This window comes from Lates calcarifer, unplaced genomic scaffold (assembly GCF_001640805.2).
Source record: "Lates calcarifer isolate ASB-BC8 unplaced genomic scaffold, TLL_Latcal_v3 _unitig_4099_quiver_2983, whole genome shotgun sequence".
NCBI classification, from domain to species: domain Eukaryota; kingdom Metazoa; phylum Chordata; class Actinopteri; family Centropomidae; genus Lates; species Lates calcarifer.
In genome coordinates this window covers 16,110-28,026 of record NW_026116702.1, presented here as the reverse complement: position 1 = coordinate 28,026, position 11,917 = coordinate 16,110, and the positions used below count along the sequence as shown (strand labels likewise).

At 38.0% G+C, this 11,917-nt stretch overlaps 1 protein-coding gene across 1 annotated transcript; it reads right to left on the bottom strand.

Annotated features, from left to right (window-relative positions):
• Positions 1 to 2,218: 2,218 nt before the first annotated feature.
• On the bottom strand, positions 2,219 to 3,705 carry LOC127140261 (uncharacterized; the record flags this gene model as incomplete). The annotated part of the gene is made up of 2 exons (XM_051068313.1): positions 3,306 to 3,705; positions 2,219 to 2,334 (listed from the first exon to the last, which is right to left on the bottom strand). Coding segments are annotated over exons 1-2 (516 nt in total), but the record flags the coding sequence as incomplete, so codon positions are not given.
• Between the last annotated feature and the right edge of the window lie 8,212 nt (positions 3,706 to 11,917).

Below are 11,917 nucleotides of genomic sequence, written 5' to 3'. Positions count from 1 at the left end.
ACACATCATAATTTGACAGATGTTCTCATTCATTTTTACAGTAAAAGTGTAATATCGCAACTGTCCATGTTAGATACGACAACAATTCACATGTCTTTAAAAATACATTAATTCTTCACATGGCAAATTAAACTAAACTGCTTTACCAACTACACCAAGTACTTACTGCATTTTTACTGTTTCAGTTTGTTCCAATTTGCCCAGAATTCAACAGAAACAACTTAAAAGTAAAGAAAAGCTGCATTACACACTTAATGAAGCCTCACATGAACACAGACATTAAACCCAACAGTAGATCAAAGCTTCCCCTTAATCTAATGTGACTTTGACTGTTCCTCATTTGTATGTTGCTTTGGACCAAAATATCTGCTAAATGAAAAAATGGATAAATGTAGATATCATTTCAGTCACGTGCTCCATCTCACATGCAAACAAAAATATGTTTGAGACAACTACTAGGCTCATTACTTGTGGTCACTACAACAGTAGCCACTACAGTAGTAGTAGCAGTAGGTGCAGAAATAACAGCAGCAGTAACAGAAATGATAATACTCACATTTATGCAGCTGCAGCCACTTTCTATAAAGTGATCTGTATTTAATGAAGCTCTTCTTAGACACAGAAACAACAATTAATTGGAATTAGTAAAGGCAGAAAATCTATACTTACTCATCTACTAACTCGTATATTTCATCATCGTCCTGCAAGAGAGACACATTAGTTTGAAGACAAAGGAAAATACACATACAGGAGAATTGAATTAAAGGAGAATGCCACCCCTTGTAAGAATATACTGGTTATTTCTCAGAACAGATTGTGTTTCTCTCATTGCCGTCTATGAACATGTACATTGCACTACCCAAGTCAGTGTCTGCTCCACTGACAGTGATTACAATAAACTGTCTCACCAATATAAAAGTAAAAGTGTAAAATTCTCCACAAATGGAACCACCTGGTTTTGAGTTCCTGAGCAGGGTGGCATTCTCACTTTACAGTAAGTTAAATTTTAGTTCAGTTTTCTGTACCAACCTCTTCTATACACTGTGAACTGTTGTCACTCCAGGACTCTGCAAAGTTGATGATAAAAAAACATGAAGAGAATTATAACTCACAACTATTTGCTTAATCAATTAGAATATATCAAATTGCTCGTTTTTACCATTTTTTCAAAACTTGCAATGTCATCATAGGTGTCCTGGCTATCGTCAAGGTCCCTGCAATCAGTAAACAAACATGTTTACCTGTTCATTATTCACCAATAACTCTCTTTTTCTGGAAAATGTTACATTATATGTCAGAACTGACAATCTGAAATGTTCAACACAGTCTCCTAAAATGCTGATACAACCATCATCTGGACAGCAATACATTTATTACATTTCTGTCAAATATATATATGCAGCTGTAAAGTTGTTGTATTGACTTAATTTTTAGGAGATAAATGTAAACAAGGAGAAGGAGAAAAAGGCACGAACAAACAAAGAGACAAACAGGCAGACAGACACACATCATTTATAATCTAAAATATTTCCTATATTTACCCCAGAATTTCAGTGTTTAATGTGACAATGTTTTTAACTCAGTCCTTTGTTTTTCACTCTGTAGTGCTGCCACTTCTTTGAAACACTTTATTCTTTTTTTTTCTTTAAGTTATCTTCACAATTTCAGCAAAAAAGTAAAGTCTCTATTTTTGAATTCTTAAGCAGTGACCAACAAGTAACTTCTTCTTCTGAAACCAATGACGTTATTTTGAGTGATTCTAACAGAGAAACAAAAAAGTTATATATCATGAACATGTAAGTGTTAAAGATTACTTGGAATGGAATAATGCTAATGCTTTCATTAGATAGTGAAAATTAAATGTGTCAATATAGTGTGTCGACCATTGAGACGTTGAATGCTGCAAAAGTTTAGAAAAATACGCCCATGTGAAATTATGCCCACATATTTCTCATATTAAACAGTTTTTTAATGCTCATAATTCATACTCCTTAATGTGTTAACATTTGTGTGTTCTGAACATGCACGTTATTTCTCGCTTTATTTCCTGCCCGCCTTTTTTCCATCATGACAGTTGTGATGGAAATGTGCATCTTACTGTTATTGTGGTTTTCTGTGTATATGAATATATGATATACATTATATAAATTAAAACCAAAGACATTTTTTCCCTGTGTTTGATAACCACCAGCATGTTTGTGACGTGCTAAATACTTACACAGAGGGCGATCTGGCGCGGCAGCCTGCTTGGTTTGTTGGATCGTTGTGGCGGTTTTGGAGGACTGATGCCTCCTGGTGTAGACATTTTTCTACCTGTTGAAACTGGGGAACCTGCTGAAGAGAACCAAACAGAACGTCTTTACACATATGAAGTTTACTACAATAACAGAGATAACAACAACAACAAGAACTGAACTTAAGGTTTAAGTTTATCATTGTTTATCAAGTTTATCGCAGGTTCTCTTTGCGACTGTGGCAGCTGCCAAACAAATACAACCACACTGCAACAATCAAATACGTACATTCAACATAAAGTGGTACACAGCAACCTCACAATCACAAACGTTTAACAACAAACTGCTGCTGCTGATTAGCACATTTCCAGGCAAAGATGAAACACGCCACAGTTTGTTGTTGTCGTAACGCTTTGAAACAAGTTTTCCTAAAAACAACAAACAAACAAACTAATCCTAATGTTTTATGGAAGACTCTTTTTCTGGTAAATAGTAAAAGCATCCCAAATTCCTAACGTGCACTTTGCTTTTGCAACATGGATTTACTTTGTAGAGCAATACAAATAGCATTTTGCATGGAAATGTTCCACATCATCTAATAGAGCTTTTTCACAGCAGACATCTTGACTTGTCAGAGTAAAAAAAAAAATGTCTCTAACAGTGTTAACAGTGGCTCTGTTCTGGGTCTGTAAGTGACAGCGAGGCAACATGAGCTGAAGCAACTAAATGGAATTTAGCCATTATTAATTTTATTTATATCTATTTTTCCTACATGACATGTGAAAATGGTTGCAAATCAGAAAACAAACAAGTTTGTCCTTGTGTTATAGCAATGATATATCTAATGATTATCTCATAATATATATAATTATAATTTAATCTGATGATTATAATCACGAGCCACTGTTGAGATTTTGCTGGTCAAATAATTCATAAACAGCCTTTTACAAATATTCAGCCAGAGAGTTACAAGCATAGAATTTCTAGATCTTTTTCATCATCTTCTTCATTTGCACGTTGAATAACTCATAGTTAGAAATCTGTGAGCGAATAATAAGCAAAGAGACTCACTATCACTTTTCCTTGGGGCAGGAAGGGCAGGTCCCCTGTTGAACCTCTTAAAGGGCTCCAGGTTGACGTTTGGAGGCCGTTTTGGCTTCAAGGGCAAAGGTCCTGCAGGGGGCAGTGGCCTCCTCAGCGGGGTCACTTCCCCTGCACTCCTCTGTCTGGGCTGCTGTCGGAGCGGTAGAGGGTGGAGGTGGGAGGTGGTGCAGGGGCTGGAGCTGGAGCTGGAGCTGGACTCAGGAGTGGTTTCACACCCGGAGGCCTCTGGTGCCCCAGCATCATGTTCTGTAGCAACTGCCCCGTCTGCTTGACCTTGGTGGTGTCTGCCGGCTGGAAGGGTGCTCTGACTCCAGAACTGGGAGGCGGTCGAGGGAAAGGAGGTCTGGGAGGGATGGAAGGTGGCCATTGGCTCTGTCCTTGGAACCTCACCAGGCCCGGTCCCGTCAAAGGAGGAAGAGCAACAGGAGACAGTCTATGATGGACTAGAATCGTTCTCTGTCACGGCGGGATCACTCTCCCAAACCCGGGTCGTGGAGATTTCGGGAGCCGCTGTCTCGGCTGCTGTTGTCCGAGGTGCTGGCCTTGCTGTTGAACGGGCCCTGAGAGCCTTGACATCAACGCTCTCCTCCTGATAACAACAGCACAGGAGCACAGACTCAAAACTGCGGCTTCTCTGTTTCTGAAGCAGGAAGTTAGCAGCACAAGCAGACAGCAAGGCATGCCCCCACGCTCACAAACACACACCACATGTCAAAAGGCTGCGCTATCTTTACAAAGCGAGATTGCACCGTGCAACAACACAATTTCCTGGTTGTTTTGATGTTCACAGAGCTGATAAGTTCCCCACCAACTCTCTGCAGCACACAAAACTTCTCAAAGTGCAACAAGGTACTGAACACAGAATTCATGAGCATTATGTAAACACTGAATACACACTATAACGTAGGTGTTAGCAGATGTTTGTGTTTGTTAAAGTACTTGGTACGTGGTATTTTTAACAGATACTGAGGGACAATATAGCACAGTTGTAATAATAAAAACATGTCTTTATGGGAGAAGTTGCTCTTGTTGACAAATTCTATACATAATAACCACCTTAGAAATGTCCTTTTATTTGTATACAACTACAATATAGTGGGTTATAAACCCTACACATAGTGCTAAAAGGCAGGGAGGCACTACACAGTCACTTTAATGAAGAGAATGTATTAATTATAATCACTCTACAGCTATTTTCATCTGTTTAGAGAGCTGTTAAGCCTCAGTCATCAGTTCCTTAAAACTCAAGTTAATGTTGTACCCATTTGTAGAAAATGGGCACAACATTATTGTACCCATTTGTCGAAAATGAGTTCAACACCAATTTGACTTCAGGTCAGTTCCTGACTTTGATAACTCCATTTTTCAAAAGGTAGTCACATATTCAGAGTTTCTCTTTATATAGAGATGTTATCTTTGCTGTATGTTCTGTATTTTGTCATTCAGGATCACAGTGGTAATAATATGCAAACCAGATGTTCATAAAAACAGTCACATGACTCACAGGTGAGCATCTTTATGAGAGGAGTGGCAGTTTGATATTTCAGTAGAATTTACTCTGTCTGTGCATCATGAACTCATCCGCTTTCTGTTGCTGCTCGGTCTTTTTTTATTCTTATTACTGTGTGTTTAGTCATTTCCTGTCTTGGTTTCTGACCGTGAACTGCACCACGCCGCTGCTAAGTGGAACGAAAAATAAATAAATAAAATAAATAAAAATACTGCAGGCCTGCCACCCACACTTTACAAAGATAATGATTTTGATTCACACTGTTGGAGACAAATTAATTTAACTATATGTTCACTTTGAGGTTGTAGTTTCAGTGGTGAGGAACTGTACTACATTAAATTGGGAAAGTTTCTTATCTTTTACCCATCCTCCTTTACAAACTCACCACTAACTATGATGTCAGTAGTAAACACAAATAGCTGAATTAACACCTCTGACAGTGTCACTGATTAAACCTGAACATTATAATCATCCTAGATTCAAAATCTCAGATCTGCTGCATGGAATAAATGGTAGGTAGGTGTATTTTCTCTTTGGAGTGTGTCTGAAAACATATTCAGTTTGGATTAAAGTCAGAAAGAGAGGACGCCGTGTTTGATTAAATATTGTTTGTACCTGATGCTTGTCATTTTTAAATTTCTTAACGCAGCCAGTGTAGCAAACCTAACTCTTGATAGATTTAATTAAAGGCGGTCAGGATTTCTTTCAGTATTCTGGTGCCATGGTGTGGAACGAGCTCAAACGCAAACTCCCATGACTTTAAAGCAATTGCTTAACAGGATATGGAGATAATAATGAACTAATCCAGTGATGTTTGCACCTTGAACTAAATCAAACAACCAGTGTCTTTCATGATGTTGATTCCCTTTAATGTGTCTTTGTCAGTTCTACTATGTGTGGTCTGAAAAGATTTTATCAGTTGTTTGTTTGTATGAGTTCTTCTGTGTCCTCTGCGACATTTCTAATATCTTAATGTTAGACTTAGTGGACTGTGTAAACACCAGGGACAACAAAATAAATACAAGACTTAATCGTTCTTCTCCTTGCAGACGTATCAGAGCATCGTAAACGAACCTAAGCCTTAAAAAAAACAAAGAACCTTAAAAGAAAATGTCTCTGTATTAGTGTCAACATGAGTCAGCCAGGACTGAGGCTCTTATTTCAGCCATATCTGTGATGTAATTTTGGGTTTATATGTCATCATTCTCACCTTGACAGATGGACTGAATAGAAACTAATTTAAAATGAGTGCTCAGAGCAGCAGCAGCAGACAGAAATAATCTCACGGTTAAGATGAAATTCAGCAGATGAAGTCATGAAGCAGTTTTTAAAACTAGAACACTGGTTGTGTAATTGGCTAAGTGTGTTCAGAGACCACAGAGACACAGAGGGAATAATATATGGATACAATATTAAAACATGATGAATGAATATTGCTCTGAAGAAAAACACAGCGATAGAAAAAAGAAATCACCCCATCTATTGTCTGAACAGAACCTAATGTTGTAAGCTTCACAAAGCCTGACAGAGGAGTGTGAAGAGGTGCAGGAAGTGCTCACAACCACACACCTCTGAACCTCAGTGAGCATCCTGCGCCTGTTACCATAGAAACGCCCTCCACTGTCACCCCTGCACCAATAAGCTGCAGGCTGTGCTCGCTCACTCTACCTAATGACGAGGAACAAAGGAAACGGACAAAAACTTTTTCTCCACACCACAAACTCAGACGCGGGTTCCTCTTTCAGTCAGCGAGCGCCTGCAGAAGAAACGCAGCATGTGTTCGTGCGTGTCTGTGTGCCTATGTAGGAGTGTGTGTGTGTGTGTGTATGTGTGTGTGTGTGTGTGTCATCCCTCCTTTGGCACATATTAACTCAGGTGTTTTTAAAACGGTCTCGCCACAGAGTGTAGCTGTGCAGGTGCTGCAGAGAAAAGCTGACAACGCTCAAAAAACCGACTGTATTTAAAATAAAAAAATACAAATAAACACTGACAGATAAAATATATAATATATAACTTAATCACCTTTATAATCATGTTATATTTGTTCTTTAAAACGTGTTCTGGTGGGTGAAAGCCAGCATTTTCTGAGACATTGTTTGAAACTGCTGATCTCTATTAAGAGTTCAACTAATTATTTACACTCACTGTAAAGCACTTTAAGTTGCACTAATCTGCACTAGAGATGTTATAAAAATAAAGTTTGACTGAATACATGAACCTAATACTGGTCTTTTAGCACATATTAGGTGCTAGCCAGCCTCTGCCACAGAAACAGACAATTTATTGTAGTTGATTCATTCATCTATGAGCTGAAAATTACAGTAATAAGTCTGGTTTTAATGGAGTTTTATAGCCACAAAGCTCTCAAGTCTCTATAAATTCTGTTATGAAGAAAAACCTGGAGGAAGCACAGAAACTCATTCACTGACATTTTAAATCCATCCATTATTGAGCTTTTTCTATATAAGTACAAGCAGAAGTGAAGTGGCCCTGAGCGCACACTGTGAATCATTAACTGGTGATAGCTGTGTAATAAAGCTTTCTTTCGTCATCAGTGGCATGTACTTTTCTTTACTTCAAAACCAAACTTCCCCCTTTTTGTTGTGGAAATGGTGTAATTACCGTAAAGTCCAACTTGTAACTGAAGACATGAACATTTTTACAGGATTCAGGATTCAATGTCTCATGTACCTGCCAGTGTTGTTAAACCAGGTTAAAGGTTTTAAATGTCTTTCACTGAGTATTTAGCTACATGATTACCCACAGTAAAACAATAAAATCCTTTGATGGTTTTTCTACAATTACCTGGTTATTCATAGACACCTTGATGGTCAAGAGGAAATGGCCAGAACTGAAACAGCCAGCGCATGAGGAGAAGTGTGACAGGTATAGTAGTGGAGCTGTCACTTCATTAATAGACATAAAAAAACAAAATCAAACACCCAAACCTTCTAAATAAGATTATAAATAAGAATTTCTTACCATATTTGCCTTTAGTGATGATTCAGTATTGGATAAAGTGCTCCATGTCCAGCAGTGATTCAGTATCCAGACAGATGCTGCTGTACAGACAGCTACATGACCTGTGTGAGTGAACTTACAGCAAATGAGGAAATGCTCAGTAATTCAGTGTGGGCAACAGGGGGGTGACTGACAGCGCCACAACATGAGATGAACAGCAGAGAAATATCACCAAGTTTGTTTCATTTCTTCTTGAAAGGTCATTGCTTTCATTATGTATTTTTTTCAGAATATGTTTTTTAGGCCAAAAGGGAAACAATCCGAGGAAGGGAAAATAATTTTGTCTCACCAACAAAGTGCGCTTTATATGTTTACTAATTTTCTCTCCTTTTTGTGTGAGTGTAGAAAGTAAAGGAAAGGACAAAAAGAAAGCAAAGAGGAACAAAATAATTTCATTCAGAAAACACAGAACAAACTGAAGTGCTGTAGCTGTATCAAAATAAAAGAAAGTAAAAGTGAGATAAGCTTCCTGATATGTTCTGTATTTTAGACTGCCCATACAGGTCAAGTCACATCTATTTTGTTTATATCACCCAATATCACAAATAAAAAATACGCCACAAGGGACAGTTTGTACAGCATCTGTATGAGTAGAAAACTCCCCAGAAAACCCATAGTACAGAATATGAGAAAAACTGAAGGAAACTTTTAGACAAAACAACAGATTGTAGCTGATTTGATACAGAAAGTAACATAAACACAGGAAAAGTCATTTTCATATATCAGATAAAACAGAGCGTACTGCAGGAGAACTGAAATAAGATTATTATTAACACATTTAATGAGAAACAGCAGCAGTGAAACTTTTCTGTTTTGGATGAAAACATTGTATTTTCCAGTTTAAACAGATAGTTAATGTCAGGACACCAGATACTGTAACTCTGACTGTCTGTGTTTAATTGATTTAATCTTCCATTTGTCTTGAATAACAACACAGATATTTGATTATTTACACAAGTTAAATAAGAAGTGAATGCCCAGATTCATGCAGTAAAAGGAAATTTGTTCTTGAGGAGCAGTGGTTTACTGTATATGTTGGTGGCAGTGGTTAAATAAATAATACCAGCTCCTAATACTAATTTATATAGACAGTCTTGTCTCTAAAAGTTAATCCACTCCTTCCAGCCAGTGGCCAAACACAGAAATTACAAACAAGATAAAAACAAAATAGCAGTTAAATTCTCACTGGACTCAAGAGAGATTCACAACGCACTATAACACAAGATTACTCCAAAAGTCATCAAGCTGTGTTAATTATTATTATTATTGTCATTACAGGAGCTAAAGTTTTTGAAATGTTGTCATTTATTGTTTGAATAAAGTTGTTGTTGTGGAATCATCACAGGAGGAGATCATTGTTCAAACTAGGTGGCGCTGACTGCTGAACTCCTGTTGTCCCACTCGGGGCATGGACAGAGTTTAAAGGGTGGGGTACCCATTGATGGCGGTGGGTGAAGTGGGTGTGTTTCCTCCCCACATGACCCCTGGCTGAGAGGTCACGACGCCGTGAGCCTCAGTGCGGCCGCCTGCAGGGGGCGCTGTGATGCCTGACGGTGCCCACGCTGCCATGCCGCCGTGGTGCATGGTTGGCCACGGCACCACAGCTGGACGTCCCACTGGTTTCCCAGAGGGCTGCTCTGGCCCCAGGCATGGCGGCAGTGGGAGAGTATGGGGGAGAGGAGTATGGAGAGCCCCCTAGTGGCTGTGTGGGGAACATGGAGAGGATCTGAGAGGGGGAGAGCATGGGCTGTGGAGACTCTGTGAGAAAAGTAGGAGATAAAGTGAAGTGAGTCTTTAAAACTCTCTGCTCTGGTTGTATATACAATATCAATGTCTGGTCACAGTCTGCAACCGGATAAAATATCATCTTGTCATGTTTATGTGCAATATATTAGTGTTGATCGTGAATAAATTAGTTACACATTCAATTAAAACAGTAGTTACTAAATGAAGTGCACTTTATAGTAAACAGGAAGTTATTTTGGACACCGGTCTGGACTCTGAATCTGGCTAACTTTTTAAACTATTTAAAAAAAAAAGAGAGAGAGATATAAAGTGTTAACTGTTGAGGTTTATAGTTTTTAAAACTGGACAGAGCCACGCTAGCTGTTTCCCCCTTGTCTCCAGTCTTTATACTAAGCTGATGTAATCTTTTGTCTGGGTAATCCTTGGCAGGAAAGCAAATAAGCATTATTTTCCAAAATGGTGAACTATTCCTTTAAGTTATTTATCATGAAAACTTCCAGCCTCTTACATTTTAAGATTTTTTTTCTGTTTTACATCACCGTACATTGAATATCTTTGAGTTTTCAACTGTTGCATTTCTATTTCTTATGACATTTCAATGACTAACTGAATTGATCAATTTACAAAAACAATCAACAGGAACAGTTAATAAAATAATAAAAGTAAATAAAATAATCATTAGTTGCAATGTTGTCAAACCTCAGATGCTTAATAACAAACTGATCCACCCTTTTCTAACGTGACTTCTCTCTGTGACACTGCTTTTGCATCTCACAGACAGTAAAGCTCATGTGTAGTTATATTTAGCAGAGTCACTTAAGTTTAGGGAACAATCATTATCATGGTTAAATAACAACCAATGAACTGATACTACTGCTACTGCTGCCCCTTATTTATTCCACCACTGATAAACAATAAACACTGCACATTCCTCTGCTTACATGGCATTAAAATGTAATTTAAACCCTTTATCAACTCTCTTTGTCAGCAGCAACATGGGAATTATGGTATCGTGACCAGTAATGACATGGACTTACACAGAGTGATCATGGGAAAATACAGTGTACATTCAGGGAAAAGTGCCTTTTCTCTTGCATTTCTATATCAAAGGGCGGAGGTCAGTTTAAGAGCAGGAGCCTGAGAGCTGTTGGGAATCAGTGTACAGCATGTATATATCAAATTGCCTGAGATTTTACATTTATCACAGTATGTATTATTATGTATATTACAGTAATGTATATTAAGCATAATTTTGAGTTTTCAGTACCTATTTTGGCCAAATAATAATGTGTAATTATAATGAAACATGAGGATAAATGTTTTATTGTATGATAAACAGCATGTTAGTGGACTAGATGTTTAGTTTATGTTATTTCATTTTCTGTAAAGACATGAATGAAGTTTTAGGCTCCACAGCACTTGTTTAGATTTAACCACAGGCTCAATACCAAAGTGTGATGTGTGTTAAGACAATGCAGAGGTGTTGATTCTCTGATTGTATAAAGATGAATGAGATGCCAACAGCGTCAAAAGGACGGAAGTGGTGGCAGTTTGATCTTTGCATGAATCCTCCCTTTGATGTGATGGCAATAAGGACTGAGGCTATACTAACAATTTATTTTGAGGCTTTATATGTCATGTTTTTACGTGTCTTTACGTCACCAACCTCCAAAAAAACAAGAATGTTCAAACAGTCCATCTCTAAAATGAATCAAATTAAAACCTGAAGTAGCTGGCTTTAGATAATCGTGCTATTTAACCAATGTTTGTTTCAGAACATTTGCGATGAAAAAAGAGAAAAAAATACATTTGTCAACATAAGTCAAGAATTTAAAAAAGCCCCCAAAAGACTCATGGTTTCATTTTTGTGTGTGATGTGTTTGTTGGCTGTTCATAAACATCTGTGGAAAACACACTGCTGGGATTGTGTTTTATATGTAAAGAGAAAAACATACCTGCTTTAAAATATTAAGCAAAGTATGGAAGAAAGACCAAACAACAAAGCACAGGAGGCACAGGTACCTTCCACCCAGGCTGTGTGACACACCCTCTGGGAGGACGTTCAGACATATGTTTTTAGCTTATCTGTCATTTCTGTTTCAATAAGCTCTTATCTATCTGATGGTTTTATTGTCAGTATTTTTGTGTTGAATGTTGTAACATCATCCTGCTGCGCTATGTGCTCACGGCAATAAAGTCACCTCAGCTCAACTAGATTGCTGAGGTGCTGAGGTCAAATAAGAGGAAAACCTGCCAGACTTAGCTCAGGGCAAATACATCCCCATGTCAGGTCTTTGCTCGA